Source organism: Mya arenaria, chromosome 11, assembly GCF_026914265.1.
Source record: "Mya arenaria isolate MELC-2E11 chromosome 11, ASM2691426v1".
Taxonomy (NCBI): Eukaryota; Metazoa; Mollusca; class Bivalvia; order Myida; family Myidae; genus Mya; species Mya arenaria.
The window spans coordinates 4150613-4174332 of record NC_069132.1 but is presented as its reverse complement, the minus strand read 5'-3'; the positions used below and the strand labels follow the sequence as shown (position 1 = coordinate 4174332).

The window sequence follows — 23720 nt, the reverse complement described above, 5'->3', positions numbered from 1 at the left end:
CGTAAGGGCCCATTCGGAACATCTGGGTTATTTTCTATCGAAAACAACCTCAAATGGATACCGGTAGATCAGTACAAGTAGTTCGTCAAATTTTAAAAAATAGTATTGATTTATTGTAGTGTTTTAACGTGAATTTTATATTATTATGTTCAAATTCATTGCCAGTTAATATTGCATGAAAAAGGAAGACCCCAAATATTAAAGTCCGGAAGTTTAGCTGCTAAATTGAAATTACTACGAGATCTATTTGCAACGTAGTTATATGAATTGCTTCTGACATTGTCAATCGACTAAATATATTTAGGTTGTTTTCGATGGAAAATAGCCGAGGTCTTTGCTGCTCACCATATAGTTCAATAATCATCGAAATGAAATATATTGTTGACGAAACGTTCCTACGCTTAATTGCGAACACGCACAGTGCCCTAAAAGGTTACGTTTTGGACTTAGAGATGCAAACGAATGGCAATATATTCGAATAGTCGGTTATTCTTTCGATAGTGAAGTTGAATACGTGATTACCAATATGCATCTTTCAGAAGTTGGAGTAAAACTGTTATTCGCTATAATAATAGCGTGTCTTTTTAAAAAAAAATACGGGGACTGTTATTACTTTTCGAAGATATATTCCATATCAGGGACTGATCCAGGAGTTGACGTTAGAGGGGGTGTAACTAAGGAGCGCAACCAGTACACATGCGCCCCTCCCTATAAACCGAACATATATTGCATAAATTATTTGCATGTTGGCTTGCAGTTACTGCTTCAAGACCATTGTAACAATTTGTAGTCAAAAATATGCATTTTGAACATGTCTTATAACTTTCTCTCTCTCATTTTGAAATTAAAAGTAAACTGAGGATTTTAGAGGGAGCGCGCGCCGGGTGCGTCCCCTCTAATTCCGCAAGTGCATATGATTCGTGTAAAGTGCATTGTCATCAAGTGCACCCCTCTGTGATTGGGTGCCAACCGTTGTAAAATAAAACAAACAAACTTTTTACAGAACAACATAGTTGTAGGCAAAAAGGTTTAATTGTTTTATTTATTCAACAAAAAACCTCGGATATTCGAATACCGATTTTGACTTTCGAATACTAAACTTTCGATCGTATATTCGATTATTCGTTTACATCCCTGGGATAGCTTGGAACCACTTCGATGTAAAACAAGGCATTCGGTAAAGGGGGGCTCTTTCCTCTTGGAGTTATCTCATCGTTAAAGACGGTCTCTTCAACAAAGAAGAAACTACCGGCAATTATCTTACACTTCAGTATCCATTGCAATAATCCAACACTTGCAGACGACTTAACACTGCCACATTGTTGTAAAAAAACTATGCTAATAGGTGGGGATATGAATTTAATGTTGACAAAAAGCAAAGCAATAATTTTTAGTCCTAAAACACAATAATGCAACAGATATTAAAATCTTTCAATGCACCAATGTATTTGACGAACAAATCAGATAAGGAAGTGTGTCTCTTTTCTCAATCCTCGCAATAGTAAAGACCACTGATGACCACTGATGATGTTAACTAGCTAACACTTAGCGTATTTATCATGACTGCTGACAGGGGATCAAATTGCATATTTTCTTATTTCCGTTCGAAAATATTGTTTTATGGCTCGAAGCGTTAATAATGGTTTAAGAAAAATGCATAAAACATCTATTTTTGAACTAAAATATAAACATCTGAGATCCTTTTTTGTCAGCAATCTTATATGACTGGTTTCCATGCATTTTCGCGTAAGAGGACAGTCAGTATCAATTTGCAGCAGAATGAGGACAGTGTGTGCCCATTTGCATCCAATTGAGGACAGTGCGTGCCCATTTGCATCCAAGTGAGGACAGTGTGTGCATGTTTTTGCATCCAAGTGAGGACGGTGTGTGCCAATTTGCATCAATGTGAGGACAGTGTGTACCGATATGTACTTTCATTTAGGTTTTTCAAGTTTCAAGTTGTATTCATACTCTAGGCCCACATGGGAAGAACGTAGTCGAGAAAAATGTTATTTTCTAAATTGATTTCGCACATATTTTTTTATGAAAAACGTTTGTAAAGAGATGTTTATTATTGAAAACAATTGGACAATACACTAATATGATGGTTTCTTCTTAGAGTGATATATATGGTCGGGAGAGTATCAACTATATATCTAAATCTGTCAAAGAATGGGTTTGAGGGAGGTCGCTCATGTTTTTGTTAATATACTTTGTATGACGAAATAAAGTATTGCAAATCGTTTGGAGAGTTAAAAAGGCATTTAAAGCTTTAACCCTTAAGCAATCGTTGATATTTCCTCAAATATCGTCTACAACCACAATTTTTATTTGCGTTTCTTGAGTATCGAAATAGGCTTTCAACATAAATTAGTCTATGGTTTCTCTATAAAATAGGCTACACAAACCTTAAACCCGACCCGGCAACCTAAAGTGACCCGCGAGAAGTTGTATTTCCTACGGTGATCCGTAAGGGCCCATTCGGAACATCTGGGTTATTTTCTATCGAAAACAACCTCAAATGGATACCGGTAGATCAGTACAAGTAGTTCGTCAAATTTTAAAAAATAGTATTGATTTATTGTAGTGTTTTAACGTAAATTTTATATTATTATGTTCAAATTCATTGCCAGTTAATATTGCATGAAAAAGGAAGACCCCAAATATTAAAGTCCGGAAGTTTAGCTGCTAAATTGAAATTACTACGAGATCTATTTGCAACGTAGTTATATGAATTGCTTCTGACATTGTCAATCGACTAAATATATTTAGGTTGTTTTCGATGGAAAATAGCCGAGGTCTTTGCTGCTCACCATATAGTTCAATAATCATCGAAATGAAATATATTGTTGACGAAACGTTCCTACGCTTAATTGCGAACACGCACAGTGCCCTAAAAGGTTACGTTTTGGACTTAGAGATGCAAACGAATGGCAATATATTCGAATAGTCGGTTATTCTTTCGATAGTGAAGTTGAATACGTGATTACCAATATGCATCTTTCAGAAGTTGGAGTAAAACTGTTATTCGCTATAATAATAGCGTGTCTTTTTAAAAAAAAATACGGGGACTGTTATTACTTTTCGAAGATATATTCCATATCAGGGACTGATCCAGGAGTTGACGTTAGAGGGGGTGTAACTAAGGAGCGCAACCAGTACACATGCGCCCCTCCCTATAAACCGAACATATATTGCATAAATTATTTGCATGTTGGCTTGCAGTTACTGCTTCAAGACCATTGTAACAATTTGTAGTCAAAAATATGCATTTTGAACATGTCTTATAACTTTCTCTCTCTCATTTTGAAATTAAAAGTAAACTGAGGATTTTAGAGGGAGCGCGCGCCGGGTGCGTCCCCTCTAATTCCGCAAGTGCATATGATTCGTGTAAAGTGCATTGTCATCAAGTGCACCCCTCTGTGATTGGGTGCCAACCGTTGTAAAATAAAACAAACAAACTTTTTACAGAACAACATAGTTGTAGGCAAAAAGGTTTAATTGTTTTATTTATTCAACAAAAAACCTCGGATATTCGAATACCGATTTTGACTTTCGAATACTAAACTTTCGATCGTATATTCGATTATTCGTTTACATCCCTGGGATAGCTTGGAACCACTTCGATGTAAAACAAGGCATTCGGTAAAGGGGGCTCTTTCCTCTTGGAGTTATCTCATCGTTAAAGACGGTCTCTTCAACAAAGAAGAAACTACCGGCAATTATCTTACACTTCAGTATCCATTGCAATAATCCAACACTTGCAGACGACTTAACACTGCCACATTGTTGTAAAAAAACTATGCTAATAGTGGGGATATGAATTTAATGTTGACAAAAAGCAAAGCAATAATTTTTAGTCCTAAAACACAATAATGCAACAGATATTAAAATCTTTCAATGCACCAATGTATTTGACGAACAAATCAGATAAGGAAGTGTGTCTCTTTTCTCAATCCTCGCAATAGTAAAGACCACTGATGACCACTGATGATGTTAACTAGCTAACACTTAGCGTATTTATCATGACTGCTGACAGGGGATCAAATTGCATATTTTCTTATTTCCGTTCGAAAATATTGTTTTATGGCTCGAAGCGTTAATAATGGTTTAAGAAAAATGCATAAAACATCTATTTTTGAACTAAAATATAAACATCTGAGATCCTTTTTTGTCAGCAATCTTATATGACTGGTTTCCATGCATTTTCGCGTAAGAGGACAGTCAGTATCAATTTGCAGCAGAATGAGGACAGTGTGTGCCCATTTGCATCCAATTGAGGACAGTGCGTGCCCATTTGCATCCAAGTGAGGACAGTGTGTGCATGTTTTTGCATCCAAGTGAGGACGGTGTGTGCCAATTTGCATCAATGTGAGGACAGTGTGTACCGATATGTACTTTCATTTAGGTTTTTTAAGTTTCAAGTTGTATTCATACTCTAGGCCCACATGGGAAGAACGTAGTCGAGAAAAATGTTATTTTCTAAATTGATTTCGTACATATTTTTTTATGAAAAACGTTTGTAAAGAGATGTTTATTATTGAAAACAATTGGACAATACACTAATATGATGGTTTCTTCTTAGAGTGATATATATGGTCGGGAGAGTATCAACTATATATCTAAATCTGTCAAAGAATGGGTTTGAGGGAGGTCGCTCATGTTTTTGTTAATATACTTTGTATGACGAAATAAAGTATTGCAAATCGTTTGGAGAGTTAAAAAGGCATTTAAAGCTTTAACCCTTAAGCAATCGTTGATATTTCCTCAAATATCGTCTACAACCACAATTTTTATTTGCGTTTCTTGAGTATCGAAATAGGCTTTCAACATAAATTAGTCTATGGTTTCTCTATAAAATAGGCTACACAAACCTTAAACCCGACCCGGCAACCTAAAGTGACCCGCGAGAAGTTGTATTTCCTACGGTGATCCGTAAGGGCCCATTCGGAACATCTGGGTTATTTTCTATCGAAAACAACCTCAAATGGATACCGGTAGATCAGTACAAGTAGTTCGTCAAATTTTAAAAAATAGTATTGATTTATTGTAGTGTTTTAACGTGAATTTTATATTATTATGTTCAAATTCATTGCCAGTTAATATTGCATGAAAAAGGAAGACCCCAAATATTAAAGTCCGGAAGTTTAGCTGCTAAATTGAAATTACTACGAGATCTATTTGCAACGTAGTTATATGAATTGCTTCTGACATTGTCAATCGACTAAATATATTTAGGTTGTTTTCGATGGAAAATAGCCGAGGTCTTTGCTGCTCACCATATAGTTCAATAATCATCGAAATGAAATATATTGTTGACGAAACGTTCCTACGCTTAATTGCGAACACGCACAGTGCCCTAAAAGGTTACGTTTTGGACTTAGAGATGCAAACGAATGGCAATATATTCGAATAGTCGGTTATTCTTTCGATAGTGAAGTTGAATACGTGATTACCAATATGCATCTTTCAGAAGTTGGAGTAAAACTGTTATTCGCTATAATAATAGCGTGTCTTTTTAAAAAAAATACGGGGACTGTTATTACTTTTCGAAGATATATTCCATATCAGGGACTGATCCAGGAGTTGACGTTAGAGGGGGTGTAACTAAGGAGCGCAACCAGTACACATGCGCCCCTCCCTATAAACCGAACATATATTGCATAAATTATTTGCATGTTGGCTTGCAGTTACTGCTTCAAGACCATTGTAACAATTTGTAGTCAAAAATATGCATTTTGAACATGTCTTATAACTTTCTCTCTCTCATTTTGAAATTAAAAGTAAACTGAGGATTTTAGAGGGAGCGCGCGCCGGGTGCGTCCCCTCTAATTCCGCAAGTGCATATGATTCGTGTAAAGTGCATTGTCATCAAGTGCACCCCTCTGTGATTGGGTGCCAACCGTTGTAAAATAAAACAAACAAACTTTTTACAGAACAACATAGTTGTAGGCAAAAAGGTTTAATTGTTTTATTTATTCAACAAAAAACCTCGGATATTCGAATACCGATTTTGACTTTCGAATACTAAACTTTCGATCGTATATTCGATTATTCGTTTACATCCCTGGGATAGCTTGGAACCACTTCGATGTAAAACAAGGCATTCGGTAAAGGGGGGCTCTTTCCTCTTGGAGTTATCTCATCGTTAAAGACGGTCTCTTCAACAAAGAAGAAACTACCGGCAATTATCTTACACTTCAGTATCCATTGCAATAATCCAACACTTGCAGACGACTTAACACTGCCACATTGTTGTAAAAAAACGATGCTAATAGGTGGGGATATGAATTTAATGTTGACAAAAAGCAAAGCAATAATTTTTAGTCCTAAAACACAATAATGCAACAGATATTAAAATCTTTCAATGCACCAATGTATTTGACGAACAAATCAGATAAGGAAGTGTGTCTCTTTTCTCAATCCTCGCAATAGTAAAGACCACTGATGACCACTGATGATGTTAACTAGCTAACACTTAGCGTATTTATCATGACTGCTGACAGGGGATCAAATTGCATATTTCCTATTTTCCGTTCGAAAATATTGTTTTATGGCTCGAAGCGTTAATAATGGTTTAAGAAAAATGCATAAAACATCTATTTTTGAACTAAAATATAAACATCTGAGATCCTTTTTTGTCAGCAATCTTATATGACTGGTTTCCATGCATTTTCGCGTAAGAGGACAGTCAGTATCAATTTGCAGCAGAATGAGGACAGTGTGTGCCCATTTGCATCCAATTGGGGACAGTGCGTGCCCATTTGCATCCAAGTGAGGACAGTGTGTGCATGTTTTTGCATCCAAGTGAGGACGGTGTGTGCCAATTTGCATCAATGTGAGGACAGTGTGTACCGATATGTACTTTCATTTAGGGTTTTCAAGTTTCAAGTTGTATTCATACTCTAGGCCCACATGGGAAGAACGTAGTCGAGAAAAATGTTATTTTCTAAATTGATTTCGTACATATTTTTTTATGAAAAACGTTTGTAAAGAGATGTTTATTATTGAAAACAATTGGACAATACACTAATATGATGGTTTCTTCTTAGAGTGATATATATGGTCGGGAGAGTATCAACTATATATCTAAATCTGTCAAAGAATGGGTTTGAGGGAGGTCGCTCATGTTTTTGTTAATATACTTTGTATGACGAAATAAAGTATTGCAAATCGTTTGGAGAGTTAAAAAGGCATTTAAAGCTTTAACCCTTAAGCAATCGTTGATATTTCCTCAAATATCGTCTACAACCACAATTTTTATTTGCGTTTCTTGAGTATCGAAATAGGCTTTCAACATAAATTAGTCTATGGTTTCTCTATAAAATAGGCTACACAAACCTTAAACCCGACCCGGCAACCTAAAGTGACCCGCGAGAAGTTGTATTTCCTACGGTGATCCGTAAGGGCCCATTCGGAACATCTGGGTTATTTTCTATCGAAAACAACCTCAAATGGATACCGGTAGATCAGTACAAGTAGTTCGTCAAATTTTAAAAAATAGTATTGATTTATTGTAGTGTTTTAACGTGAATTTTATATTATTATGTTCAAATTCATTGCCAGTTAATATTGCATGAAAAAGGAAGACCCCAAATATTAAAGTCCGGAAGTTTAGCTGCTAAATTGAAATTACTACGAGATCTATTTGCAACGTAGTTATATGAATTGCTTCTGACATTGTCAATCGACTAAATATATTTAGGTTGTTTTCGATGGAAAATAGCCGAGGTCTTTGCTGCTCACCATATAGTTCAATAATCATCGAAATGAAATATATTGTTGACGAAACGTTCCTACGCTTAATTGCGAACACGCACAGTGCCCTAAAAGGTTACGTTTTGGACTTAGAGATGCAAATGAATGGCAATATATTCGAATAGTCGGTTATTCTTTCAATAGTGAAGTTGAATACGTGATTACCAATATGCATCTTTCAGAAGTTGGAGTAAAACTGTTATTCGCTATAATAATAGCGTGTCTTTTTAAAAAAAATACGGGGACTGTTATTACTTTTCGAAGATATATTCCATATCAGGGACTGATCCAGGAGTTGACGTTAGAGGGGGTGTAACTAAGGAGCGCAACCAGTACACATGCGCCCCTCCCTATAAACCGAACATATATTGCATAAATTATTTGCATGTTGGCTTGCAGTTACTGCTTCAAGACCATTGTAACAATTTGTAGTCAAAAATATGCATTTTGAACATGTCTTATAACTTTCTCTCTCTCATTTTGAAATTAAAAGTAAACTGAGGATTTTAGAGGGAGCACGCGCCGGGTGCGTCCCCTCTAATTCCGCAAGTGCATATGATTCGTGTAAAGTGCATTGTCATCAAGTGCACCCCTCTGTGATTGGGTGCCAACCGTTGTAAAATAAAACAAACAAACTTTTTACAGAACAACATAGTTGTAGGCAAAAAGGTTTAATTGTTTTATTTATTCAACAAAAAACCTCGGATATTCGAATACCGATTTTGACTTTCGAATACTAAACTTTCGATCGTATATTCGATTATTCGTTTACATCCCTGGGATAGCTTGGAACCACTTCGATGTAAAACAAGGCATTCGGTAAAGGGGGGCTCTTTCCTCTTGGAGTTATCTCATCGTTAAAGACGGTCTCTTCAACAAAGAAGAAACTACCGGCAATTATCTTACACTTCAGTATCCATTGCAATAATCCAACACTTGCAGACGACTTAACACTGCCACATTGTTGTAAAAAAACTATGCTAATAGGTGGGGATATGAATTTAATGTTGACAAAAAGCAAAGCAATAATTTTTAGTCCTAAAACACAATTATGCAACAGATATTAAAATCGGCACTGAACACATAACCAACACAGGAACTGCAAAGCACACGAATGTAACCGTCACTATATTTAATAGCTGAAGACGCAAATTTTTTTAAATGATTGGTGAATGCTGAAAGATTTACTGTGTTGAACTATGGTCTCATAAGGTAGAAATATCGTGTTTTATGCTCATTTCTTTCAAATTAAACTCGGTATCCTTCATAAAAACATTGCTTTTGACAATTATTCATCCTTTTTAGAATATTAAAACAATAGTATTAATTGTGGTAAATCTAATTTGAGAGTAAGATTGGATCTTTCAATGCACCAATGTATTTGACGAACAAATCAGATAAGGAAGTGTGTCTCTTTTCTCAATCCTCGCAATAGTAAAGACCACTGATGACCACTGATGATGTTAACTAGCTAACACTTAGCGTATTTATCATGAAATTATGTATACATACAGTATTGCACGGTGACGAACTCTGGCACGAAATACTGGCGCAAGATAGTCTGAAGCGTGAAAATACATCAGATAAGCAGTTAAACGCATGCAATATCTACCAACGTGGACTCGAACTAATATGCCATTGAGCCTGCTAGAATGGTGTGTAAATCAGCTTACTACAAATACGTAGAAAGCTAGAAAACAAAATGATGAAGACCTTCCGCGATATTTTGCTGTTCATGATAGCATTGCACCTCCAAAGCTTTAGTTGCTTGCTTAGAGTATAGATAATATAAGACACGCAATCAGCTCGGCGAATGCTTCATATACACGGTACTTCAAACCCTATACGTGCAAAATATGCAAAGCCAATGTGTTTGAATTGGCCAGACACCATATTGTAAACTGTCATGGCACATATTGGTGGAAAGGACAACTGATTAATAAACTATGCTTAACTGTTAGACAATCATTTTGTAAGCTTTCTTAGCAGATTTAGAGCAGAACAATTATTTCGCATACTTTTCCAAGGAGAGACTCTAACTGCGTTTCATTTTGACTCAGAATTGCAGAAACAATTCTACCGAATGTAAAGTGCAGTTGTTCTTAAAAGAGATTCTATTAACCATTACATAATCACAAAGAGTTGCATTTAAAATACCCCAACTAATGTAGCCGTTTATTTTGCGAACTTGTAACTTATAGAAGTTTCTGATATAGAAATTTATTTTATGTTATTTCTGGCTTATAACAATAGTGTGGGGCTCATTTATAATAGGGAGAAAATGAGTGCAGTGTGTGTCAATTTACAGGCGTAAGAGGATAGTTAGTGTCAATTTGCAGCAGAATGAGGACAGTGTGTATTGCATTAAAGTGAGGACAGTGCGTGCCCATTTGCATCCAAGTGAGGACAGTGTGTGTCAATTTGCATCCAAGTGAGGACAGTGTGTGCCAATTTGCATCCAAGTGAGGACAGTCCGTATCGATTTGTTCATCCATTGAGAAGGAATGTACACTCAAGAAAAATGTCATGTTCTAAGTTGATTTCATATATACGAGGGGTGTCCCAGAACTTCTTGGAATAACGTCATTATCCACAAACGCAAATAGCTATTATCTTGACATTTATTGAGAATGTATTTTAAACTAATTGTGGTTTAGCGCTTGCATTTTTTTGTATTTTTTTTACTTTCAACATATTTGATATCCATATCAACTGACCTAACCTTACCCGCAGCAAGCGTTTGTATTGGTAAAATCTCGTTATGTGACGTTAACAGCGTGTCTGGCCGTGATTTCCTGAAAACTTCAACGTCATTGCTGTTCCCTTTTTAATTTCATTGTAATTTCAGTAACACCACTGTTTCAAAAGCAAAGTCGGCATGACGTCAACAGCTGAGCGTAGGCCTTCAGATGTCAGTCAGAAACCGTAAAGCAGGCGAAAAGGTCGACAACGCTTACACCGTTCGGCAAAACGTTCGTATATAAGTGGCATAAGCGATTCTGTAATCATGGTAGATTGTCTATAAAAGACGACACCAGGGCAGGCCGGCCAGCGCAAGTGAATTCGAAAATTGATCGGGTGAAAGACCATATCTACAAAGACAGGCGGGCAACAGTGCGAAGTATTGGAGATGACCTGGTTATCTCGATATCAACTATTTACCGCATTCTGACTGACAAACAGGGAATGTCGAAAGTAAGCGCGCGCTGGGTACCTCCATGACTGACCGAACACGACAGGGAACGACGTGTGATATGTTCGAATGGCTTTCTGCAACGTTTATCAGAAGAGGGGAATGCATTTCTCGATCGTATTGAAACAACTGACGAGACTTGGTTATGACCTCGAAACAGAAGTACAAAGAGTGGTACGTCGAAACATTCCAGAAATGGATCAGCAGACACCGGAAATGTGTGAACACCGACGGAGATTACGTTGAAAAAGTTAACAAGGAATTGTATTCTGACGTCAGCTGATGTCTACGACGTCGTTTGTGCTCCGGGTGTTGTGTGATGGGTAGTTTCCGTACATCCGATAAGGGATTTATGTTTATTGTAAGCTTTTGATATTAATACAATAATGTTTCGAAATATTAAATATGGTCATGGTGATCGTTTTGTTCAAAATAACCGGGCCCCAATTTCTCGGAGCTTTTGATATTTAATTTTTATTTATACATTTATGTTTCGAAATATTAAATATTGTCATGCTGATCTTTTTGCCCCAATTCCTCGGAACTTCTTAAGCTCAATAGGCTTAAGACACTTATTTCAATTAGACAAAACACATACTTAAATGTAATTTTGGTAGTCTAGATAAAATATGGTTTGTTTTGATAACCGTAACAGTAATTCTTATAAAAAGTCTAATAACTCTTATTGAAGTTGATATTACGTGAATAAAAGACAAAGAAAAATAGTGCGATTAGCTAAATCCTATTATAAAGGTACATATGAAGTTTCGAAAAACTGGGGCCCGTATTGCAAAAATTATTATACAATTCCACGAACTCCTAGGACACCTCTCGTATTTAAAAAAAAACGTTTGTAAAGAGATGTTATCTATTGAAAACAATTGGATAATACAAGAAATAAGCTTAATATAATAGTTTCTTCTTAGAGTGGTATGTATGGCCGGGAGAGTATCATCTATATATATCTAAAACTGTCAAAGAATAGGTTTGAAGGAAGTCGCTCATGTTTTTGTTAAATATACTTTGTACGACGAAATAAAGTGTAGCAAATCAATAGGAGTGTGCATAATAGTGCCCTGTTGTACTATTTTTGTTTGTAGTTCTCTTATGCATTTCAGTCTCATCAATTCATTATACTTTCATAAATAAAAGTATAGTCAACAAACAATACATACAAGTAAATTATCACTCTAGTAAGATTCAATTTTATAAAGCAACTAAGACACATATTATAAATTTATCATTTTACAGAGCAAAATTCTCTTTTGTGGTCGGATTAGCAAAGCTATTGTACACATGGCTTAAAACACATATACTATTTTAGAAGAGATTATCTGCATATTTGTTTGTAAAAAATTATCTTTGAATTAAAATAACTAAATATAACATGGTAACATTTTTCACATGTTACATTATAACTTCTTAACTCATCTCCAGAAAGGTATTAATTTGCTTATGATAATAGTGTGTTGCTGAGTGAGGCTCTTTTTATTATTGGGAGCAAAATGAGTGCAGTGTGTGCCAATTTACAGGCGTAAGAGTCAAATTGCAGCAGAATGAGGACAGTGTGAATTGCATTCAAGTGAGGACAATGCGTGCCAATTTGCATCCAAGTGAGGACAGTGTGTGCCAATTTGCATCCAAGTGAGGACAGTGCGTACCGATGTGTACATCCATTTAAAATGTACAGTCAAGAAAAATGTCATGTTCTAAATTGAATTCATATATAAGTGGGGTGTCCCAGACGTTCTCGGGATAACGTCATTATCCACAAACACAAATGCATATGTAGCTATTATCTTGACATCTATTGAGAATGTATTTTAAACTAATTGTGGTTTAGCGCTGGTATTTTTTTTATTTATTTTTTACTCTTGACATATCTGGTATCCATAGCAACTGACATACCCTTACCCGGAGCAACCATCAATATGGTAAAACGTGTTTTTTTTTATATCACTTTAAGGTGGGTAAGTATTCCGCAAAATGACGTGACGTCAACAGCGTGTCTGGACGTCATTTTTTGAAAATTTCAATGTCAATGCTGTTTCCGTTTCAATTTCGTTGTAACTTAAGTAACATCACTGTTTCAGAAGCAAAGTCGGCATGACGCCCTTGCTAATTCCATTTAAAAACTGCTTTAAGGCGATGAAAAAATTCTGACTGTGCGTATAAAACTTATGCGCCACTTGGAAAGGGATATTAGATAAGGTATCCACATATGATCAGATCTTTGTTGTGGATAAGCAAAGCTGTTCTATATATGGTTTGAAACACATATGCTATTTTAGAAGAGGGAGATTATCTGCATTTTTTTAATTGTCTTTGAATAAAATAACTCAATATAACATGGAAACATAGTGTTTTGAGATTTGCTGGCAGCTAAATTAATCTTTTGTTTAAAAGTACCAACAGCAGACAACATGTGTTGTCATGTGTTAGTTTATATTCACATATACAAACACACTACTGATAAAAACGATCAGATTTGGCTTTAAGAATCAGGAAACAATTGTTGACACTGATTTTTAATATAATTAGGACAGTGAAAAGGTACATGAATTTCATTTTCTATGGCAATTTTACATATAGGTCATAAATGTCGATTTTCAGAGATATCAATTTCATATTTTCCCGTTTCAAGCCTAAGTAGAGCAACTCCGCATCTTAATTAAGCCATTGCTGACTTGTGCTTTCTACCTATACTGGAACATTTAACATAGCTCAATATTCAACCTTAGATAGCCTAAATTTTCTAGGTTTTGTTTCTTCCTTGAGCAAATAGGCCTATTTCATCATCAATAGTTTTGGAAAAAGTACAGTTTTGTCACAAAAATGTTTTGAAGACAAAGTTTCTATCCAACAGTTGAAGTGGATTTTATATGACAGATGGTTCTTATGTATATTATTATATATTTTTTAATTAACTATATTCGAAACCATTCAATTAAGACTATGTCATTGCTGTGACACAGATTTCCACTGTTCATTTGTGGGACCGCTAACATAATTCACCATAGAGAGCATTGTCATGTATTTTTGTATGCAGCGTGTCTTTGCAATAAATTCAAACTGTTTTATTTGAAAACACAACAATGTAAATGCGTATGTTAGAATACTTTCTGCACGTAATTTTCATTCTCTTTCATTTATATTTTTAAACGATACTTAATTTAATGTTTGTGTGCATATTGTGGTAACTCCTGCCTGTAACCAAAACGCTCTAAGACATTTAAAGCATACTTAATTTGCACTTTAATATTTAAAACATAATGATAAATTCCCTTAGACTTCCTTTATTTTCGTTTCGTATAGGTAGTCTATTGTAGCGATTTACGGATATTGATTAATTATTATATTATAGATTTATCAATCTATCATGTATATAAATATATACATCCCAAGCTTCCATGATGATTTCATATTTACATATTTCAAGTATTTCTTTACAGAAGAGTAGACCATCAATTTTACATGCATATTCAAATATGAAATTGTTTATTCTTCTATAAAGAAATACTTGAAATATGTAAATATGAAATCATCATGGATGCTTGGGATGTATATATTTACACAATTGTGTCATAAGTTAAATATATACTCGTTTGCATGAAATAATTTTATTTGCGATGTAATGTAACATTTCCTTTTTTAACAGTGTACAAATGTATATTGATCGTTTTATTCCTATGATATCACATGTACACACTTAAAATGTATGCATTTGTCCACATGGGCCATGGCCCCCTGGATACAACATGAAATTTGAAACTTCTGTTTATAAGTTATAAGTGTTTCCAATTGCATGTATTCATTCTGTGCGTTCTCAATAGCCGGTGTGTGTTTTGTGTCTTCAGTTGGAGCGACGTCCTCAGTGGAATGTTCCCACCAGTGGGAACTATGTCCTCAGTTCACTGTGTTTTGTCAAATCCGTAGATATTGAAATATTTTTATTTCAAAGTGATTTATATAAAGAAGAAAAAATATACAAGGCTATGGTGCATTAATAATGCCAAAATATATGCAGGGAAAAAAGTTCTCATTTGGTTGTGAAAAGTCAAGTGTTCTCAATTGACGGTCCATACACGTATGCGCGTGTGTGTGTGTGTGTGTGTGTGTGTTATGTGTGGTTTTTGTTTGTTTTTAATTATTATTTTCGTTCCTTTTTTCTCTTTATTATAATCTTCGGCGTTTAAAGCGCTAAAATATAGAACAACTTATTTTTGAGCGATATTTACTAAAATCATAAATCACTCAACATAAAATCATCAACTTAGAAATTGTTAAAACATATATAGATGTAAACTGTTCATGTATATCTTTAAGAACTATAAAATAGACCCAATCATATTTTTTTATTACTTGGAATGTATAACTACAGTAATGTGTATTTACGTATACATGTTAATTTTGCTTGATCTGTATATACTTTATATTTACTGTTTGGAGCATGTGTTTACGTATACATGTTACTTTTGCTTGATCTGTATATACGTTGTACTAAATGTTTGAATAAATGAAATGTCCATGAAAAAAACAACAAAAAAATAAATAAAACAACACTTTTAAATTTTTTGTCTTGCAACAAGCCATTTTATTGCGAAAATGCTTTAAAACCAGTTATATTAGACTTATGACATAAAATCAGAGAGCAGATTGTTGTATTTAAGTTCAAAAATAGATGTTTTATGCATTTTTCTTAAACCGTTAGTAACGGTCTAGGTAATAAAACATTAATTTTCTAACGGAAATATGAAAATGTGCTATCTGATTTTTTGTCAGCAATCTTTTATCGTTGGTTTGCAGATATTTACGCAAAAAATTGCTCTTTACAAGACAAAAAAATAACCGTTTATTAGAAAAATGGATGTCCTGTTTCAATAACAAATGATTGATTTTGTGTTTACTATACCAAGTATTAAATTTGTTAAAAAAACATGTGTGGTCGTCCCAGGAAAACGCAGCATCTTCAAGCGAATCAAACTGATCTCAGGCAGTAAGAGGTGATTGAATACCTATGTATCATGAATCAAACTCTAAAACTTGTTTTAAAATCCACATTTGTTATGCTATACGTGTGTTTTTCAAATGTTCATATAGGAAATGGGGACCAATGTTATTTGGTCATTTATTCATTGCAGTTTAATATCAATTAAAAAAAAACAATCGTGCATTTATTGTTATTATTTGGAACAAAGATGCATTAATAAAAGTTCATTGATGAATGTTCATAAAATGTTTGTCATTTAAAACAGCCTTGATAAACTTCCCCACAAGCTGGCATCGAAATCACAGCTGCAACATCAGCAATCTTAGCCACGTGATGAGTTTCCAATGGGTAGCAGCGTAGCAAAGTTTAACGTATTTTTCTTAAAAAGTGTATTTAGAAAAATAAATCAAAATACCAAAACAACTCCGAAAGTCAGTATAATACGAACGAAAAAACGAAATTTCATTCAATGAAAAGCCTCCATCTTATAATACGTCTTACAATGCAAATTAAATATAACAAAATACATACATGACACTTAATAAGAGTTGTGTCTCTTGGTTAACAAAGTTAAGTATTATAGATAGCTAACATGAGTTTATGCACATAAAGAGCAGCGGATTTAATATGTTCAAAAAAATTTGATGCCACAATATAGAAATGAACAATTTCATTATTTCGAAGCTATCAAGAATATTTTTTTCGAGGAATTTATTAAATCTTGAACACTTCAAAGTAAATACATGATATTCATCTTCAATAACAAGTATTTCTTTCTACAATAAACAATACATACAAACGCGATCATCTCTATCAATACTAAAAAATCGACTATTTCAATATGGAGTTCATGACTAGAGGTTCTAAATCTAGCTAATAAATTTCGTACAGAAAACGGTAAACTGAACCAAACAATTGTTGATTTCGTGAGATCGTTTTTCATTTCCATCTTGATCATGGAAAAACTATATCTCGATTGCGGTTTAAGCAACTTAATGAAGCAACATTAAAGAACAGCTTTAGACATATTTTATTTCCCTTATGTGATAAATTATAAGAATAAAGAATATAGCGTCTGTCTGCAGATGAAACCTTCATTCATTGACAATGATGTAGCATCCGTTCAACTCAGTGTCAAGTCCAAAGCATGACTTAAGCGTTTCCGGTACGCAAGTTAATCAATTGTGGACAGAAACGGCGAACAATACATATCTTCCTTATGAAAATTCTATGGAAGGTCAGTGTGTTAAATGATACGTAACAAGTGTAACACAATTATCAATGAATACGACCAAACAAAATCACTCGCATTAATAAATAAATAATTTTGCGGAGATATGCCACGTCAATGGATGTTTATATGTGCTCAACTTGCCGTACTAGCTTCTGGTATGTTGGATAAGTTAAACCCGCTTAATCATATTTATTCTTATATTAGACAAGAATTATTATCTACTACCACTACTTCTACTACTACTACTACTACTACTACTACTACTACTACTACTACTACTACTACTAGTAGTAATTATTTTTCTATGGGAATTAATTTAAGTGCTAAAAGAAATAGAAAAAATATGTTTCGTTTATTTCCTTTGTATATTTCGTTTTTATTTTAGATTCCTACGTTTATGAATGTTCAGATAATTTCGGATGATTAATTGCTTTAACCTTATAGTGTTCAAATTGTTGATTAACAATATGATTTTTTCGTAATAATACTTATAGTTCAACTTGTAATTTTTCAGTTATTGTGGGTGTAATGTGTATTTGTTATTTGTTTCTAACCTCTATATCAGCTCTTTTGGACTACGTCTGTGAAGTTAAGAACAAATATGGAACGATATCATTGGTCGGGCCAGCTTTTGTGAACAGGGAGGTAACATTGAAAGCGACACCGTTCTACCCTTGGAGGTGTGAGGTAGAATGGAGTTACATAATAGAAGGTGACACACAGTTACATGGAGGGCTTCAATGCAATACTACAATTCTGAATTCTACGCCGGATGTTCAACAAACGAAACGATTAGAACACGTATGGTACCTAAAAATCTGAAAGGTAAAGGCGGAAATACAGGTGATAAATTAATGATATGAATTATGTGTGTTGTAATTTTGTTTCCTCCTTGTTCGTCTCTTGAGGTTTTAAAGTCTTCTTACACAATTATGGTAGGTTGTTTGCAACTGTGCAACTGTAGTTTTGCGTGTACACGGGCCGCGTGTAATGGGCCCGTATTCACCAACCTTTGTTATTTCTTTTCTCTTTATTTGAATGAAAGAAACTCTTTTATTATAAAAAGCTAAAAATATAAAATGCAAGTTAATCGTTATCTAATTAATTTGTTCATACAAATCTATTTGAATTTTGTTACAAATAATTATGAAAATGCATTGTTAAAATCTTGCAATTTGAACGTTTTTACTTTCTACTTTACTAAGGTGTTGTGGTTATGGGCCCTGGACAATCACAAATCAAATATTACTTTTTTGCGCGTTTACACTTACATGTATTAATAAGTTATAATTAACAGCTATTGTTGGACTATGTGGAGCTCTCGTGATTCTAAGCCCGGTTGTTCGCGGCGCCGGCGTCGAACTTGGATATGTTCCGTCAGACTCTTATATACAGCATCAAACATACATGGGACGAACATGGAAGAACTCCATCCATGTCATTCAGCTAGAAGCAGGGTCTTACGAAAAGACAAACCTTTCTGAATATTTATACGTATTGACTATATTTAGCTTTGGAGAAAGACATAAAGGAACGTATATTTTAAATTGCAATTCTGTTAGCAACACGAATTCTGTGCAGCTTCACACCCAAGGTACCTTGTGTTTACCTCATCGAATGTACTGACTTTTAAATTCAGGTTTTGTTTTTGGTACGTCAGCTTGGAATGAAAAGTTGATATAAGTCCAAGTAGAACAATTAATGATTGCAGATAATAAATGAATAAACACCAATGTAATTAACCATTACTTTCCATTTGCATTTTGAATAGTTATATGGTTTTACAAGTGATTTAAATCATTTGTTTCTTTTCAGAGCGACCTAGTTACCCAGTTATCAGTGGTCCAAAAATTAACACAACAGAATGCATTTCTGTTTATGTAGGTTCCGTTATTTCTTGCAAAACTAACAATGGAACGGAAGTCGTTCAAGTAATGCTATCAAAGCTCCGGCAAAAGAAATCCATGTTGACAAAGTATTATTAGCTTTTAAATGATTGTGTTTCAATTCCAAAGACAGGTCACCCGCCAATTCTAACCGTGCCTGAATTCTATGATGGAGAAAATTCGACAACAATATATGAAGTGCGCAATGCTATCCCCGCTCCGAAAATATAAATTCACGTTGTCAAAGTATAACAAGCTGATGCTCAACAAACCGATTGATTTAATGAATCATCTCATTCGTTTACAAGTTTAGCAAAGGTGACAAAGGCTAACACATTAATATGAAATGTAAGTTTAAAAGCAAATAACTTGTGTAGAACACGCGTAATGGTAAAGTACAGTAATGCTAAAGAAAGAAATGCATAACAAATTAAATCCCATAGTAAATGTTTGTATTATTGGAATATACATTCTTAATGCAACTTTCTCTGAGCGTGTATCATTGAAATAATATGACCATGATATATAAGTATTCTCTGAATTGAAAATAACGAACATTTATTAATCAAAAGAGTTAATCATGTTCCGTTTTCAGATCCACCGTCGCACCTTTCGATGTTCGTTGACAAAATACACGAATATAACAACAATGTTCATGTCTATTTATTAGACATGTCTTATAAAACAAATGAATCAAAACCGCCTTGCACAATTGAATGGTCAAGTAGGACTGATAACTTACGTGAGAAGGTACAACCGGACAAATGGTGACAGTGGAAGGTACCGTTCTGTTTCCAACCTGCTTTACAACATAACTAAAGACATGGCTGGTGGAACTATTACATGCTCAACAAGACGACTACTTCCTAACCCATTTAAAAACAAATTATACAGTATATTTTCAAGGTACGCATTCAGTCTTATTTATTTGTTGCCTTTCGTTCCCTCTCTCAATCAAACGAGACTGCTCTTTTCATGTCCTTTCTTCTTCCTAATGGATCCGTATTCTGGAATGAACTTTATATAATCTATTATAATATCTTGCATTCAATGTGTTTATTCACTTGTTACAGAGATACGATAATAGCAATTTGAAATTGTATAATAAGTGATATTTTCTCTTAACCGTGTTTTCGTTCTGCTCAATAACTTTCTAAACAATTTCTACTCTTCATTTCAGGTGACTCGACTATGAATTTGAACACGACATCACCTGTTCATTTACAGCCGACTATTACAGTGACCGTGAAATGTCTTGTTGATGGCTACGATACTAAAGGACGATGGGCTATTTGGTGGAAAGATGAAAATAGCACTGTTATGAAGACTTGTAACAAAACAGATGAATGCCTGTTAACACTTAATTATGAGAGAGATGGTGAAAATGTATACGCTTGCTTCGCTCGGAAATCAAAAGAGTTTCTAAAATATTCATTGACCGTTATAAGCGCAAGAACAGAAGGTTCGTAATTAACAGGTGAAATATTGGCTACATTTTAGTGGATGAAATGTCTTTGATGTTTTCTAAGATATAACGATTTTATTCAAAACAGAATATTGCAGGTAGTCGATCCCTCAAAAATGACATTCATACATTTTTGCCAATATTCCGATTTCTTGTGCTTCTAGTGTGGTAATTAAGCATGACTTAAGCAAACTGTAAAACTACATATGCGGCTCTGAATGAAACTCAACCTAGTCTGGTTGTTGTTGCCTTTTTTAAATTTTAATTGATAGAAAATCTTTTTTCAAAGTACGTTAGTTCCTATTATATTGAATACAAAAATACAATTAATACATTGAAAGATGGAAGAAACAATATAATGCTGAAACCGTAATAACCAAACTAGAGTGCTTGTACAACAAATGTTTTCTAAATGCAGGAGCAACAACCAACCCTGCAATAGTTGTAACCCAACAGTGGCATTTGGTGCTTTACGCGGTAGCTGGAATACTTCTAGTTATACTGGCAACGACGTTTGCCGTGCTTCTCTTACGTAGATGCAAACCTCATGGTAATTATTTTGCGGTCATTATTCACAATAAAATGAGTTATTGATCATCCAATTCAGTTAATCGAAACTAAATGTGAGCTATTTTTGATCGTCTACTTCCCGTTGGCATTGTTTTACTCCATTTAACTAAGGCAGACTCATGTTTAACTTCCTGTGATAGAAGGCATGGCATTGTTAATCAAATGTCGACTTTAAGGAAGTTCAGATTTTGGATATGTTAGTCTATCTATATATTTGAATCGTGCGTTACTACACTGTTCAAATCAGCACAACTTGTCCCTGCATACGAAGCATCATGATTGAAGTTTAAGAAAATACAATCAGTTTGGCAATATTTGTAAAGTGAATTAGCAGGACACTAGATCGAAGGGAAGATAAAATTAATAAATCGATATTGCAAAATCTTTGCTACCGAATCGAGAATACAATGGAAGCTACAGAAAAAGGTTAACCAACCAAACTCTAGAAAACCAATCGGAAAAATTGGGCCATTTTCCATTGAAAACAGTATCGGATGTACGCCGGTATATAATATTAATAATAATAATAATAATAATAATAATAATAATAATAATAATAAATTAAAGCGTTTTAACGTATATTTTGTATTATTAAGTTCGAATTGATTCCGTGAAGTGTTTTGTTTCACAGATAAATAATAGTTATGTGTGTAAATAAAGTAGATTAGTAAGGTCCTTAGTACAAGTTTGAGGTTGTGTTCGATGGAAAATGGCCGAGGTCTTCCTATTGCCAAGAAATCTATTGCTTTCTTTTTAATGACACATGGATAGAAAGTACATATTACATTGCAAACAAATACTCACTCCTGAGTAAATGTCTATCAATAATCCTTGGATATATTAGCAGTGCAATAAGTCAAATCAACTCATTTTATAATGCCCTATTTGTATATTGTTTACCTCACCATGTCCACAAAAGGAGTAATATACATTAATAGTTGACGTTCTCTTGAGTGCAATAGCATTCAGATGAGTGACATAATGGCGTCGTGTCCTTTGCAAATTACAAACATTTAAGCATTTATATCTTTGACAAAGTGTATGAGACGCCACTACGGACAAGAAGAGCTGCAGTTAGAGAGCAAAGTATACGCGTGAATGATGATGTTCAGTCTGATGTGGAGACAACTGCCCTTCACAATCTAGTAAGATGTCTTTAAATTATGATAATCAAATGTAATGTCTTTTAGACTACGAATCATATATTGTTGCATCTGTTGATTCCTGATTTATGTTTATCATTGTATTATAACGCTATTAAAACCGGAGTATACGTATTTAAATAAATCTGACTTCCAACATAAATGACGCTTTCCGATTGGTTTAGATCATTCAAGTCATCCGAGCGTGGTATAATCGTTACTCTGTTTGTAGTTGAAACCTTCAGTGGCTTTAAACCATTCAAGAGTGGAGAGGTTTCTTAAAACAAGTGTGTAAACTTGTACTCGATAGTCTTATTTTTTAAATTTTTGAACAATGATTAGAAATTTCAAAGTAGTGTTTACATTCTATTGATAAGATACAGTTTATTTACATTTGTAGGGAGGAGTATCTGCAAGTGTAGTCGAGAACAACCATGCACCATTAAATATGGAAGAAAACGAAGTCTGTTTATATGAAAATATTCGCCACTAAGACTAAGATGTGGACACCACGTCCGACCACAGAGACTATCTGACAAACGCACCAATGCAAATAATCTTCACGCTATATAAAGCTTTTTGAGTATCCGATCAAAACATTTACTATGTAGTCAGATTTTTGTGTTTTGAAAATCTCATAATCATAGCTTCGCTTACAGTTTTAGTGTGTTAGTTGTTAGAACGTGTATATCTATATTGTTCTTAATTGTTGTATTATATAGCTCATACAGTGTTGCAGATATAAACATATATTTGTGAACCAAACTGCTACTTGCAATACATGTCTTAAAAGTTATGTCTAAATACTCTATGTTGAGTTATTACAGACAGAGCCTCTCAAATACCGGTTTCATTCGTTAGAAAGACGCTGTGCGATTTACATATACTGTTAAACTCACGTGCATTAAATGGTGTTTTCCTTCAATGGTGAATATAACAACACTGATGCATAATAATTTCACAATGACAGATGTATTCACCAATAATTACATCTTCGCCGATAGACACCTTAACCACTATACGATTCTAATCCTTAAATGGCATTGCAAATACGTGTAGATACATGGTTTTGAATTGTCTAAGGCACATCATGTTGCCCATGCTGCCTTTTTAAATAACAGAATTAAAAGTCACCGTTGCGGTATCTCGTTTTTATATATAACATTATTTCATTTTAAGCTGTTTTGAATAAACAGCCTTAAAATGACTTAGATTAGCATCAACCACGCGGTTTGTTTTTCAGATTTCACACATCACCACGATTTTTCCTTACCGCGGACGTTATCTTTTAAATCTTATTTTCACTATACCTTGCGATATAAGCATAGCCGCAGCCCGTTCATTTCTATAATTTCTATGATTTTTCCCGCGTTCCACCGCGTCGAGTCAACGCTATACGCGACGTTGCGAAGTGTTCATTAACGGTAATTTAGATAGCTGTCAATTTTCTGAAAGCTATTTTTTTTGTTTCCGTCCTATAAA

At 34.4% G+C, this 23720-nt stretch overlaps 1 protein-coding gene and 1 long non-coding RNA gene across 2 annotated transcripts; both read left to right on the top strand.

Annotated features, from left to right (window-relative positions):
• The first annotated feature begins 17211 nt into the window (after window positions 1-17211).
• LOC128207327 (uncharacterized) lies at window positions 17212-22944 on the top strand. The gene is made up of 5 exons (XM_052910180.1): window positions 17212-17330; window positions 20242-20523; window positions 20945-21076; window positions 22135-22241; window positions 22639-22944. Exons 1-5 carry the CDS (start codon window positions 17279-17281, stop codon window positions 22729-22731), a joined length of 666 nt encoding a protein of 221 aa, XP_052766140.1. The 5' UTR covers window positions 17212-17278; the 3' UTR covers window positions 22732-22944.
• LOC128207328 (uncharacterized) lies at window positions 18511-19784 on the top strand. The gene is made up of 3 exons (XR_008256681.1): window positions 18511-18769; window positions 18991-19409; window positions 19657-19784. It is a non-coding gene; the product is annotated as an uncharacterized LOC128207328 (long non-coding RNA).
• Window positions 22945-23720: the final 776 nt, after the last annotated feature.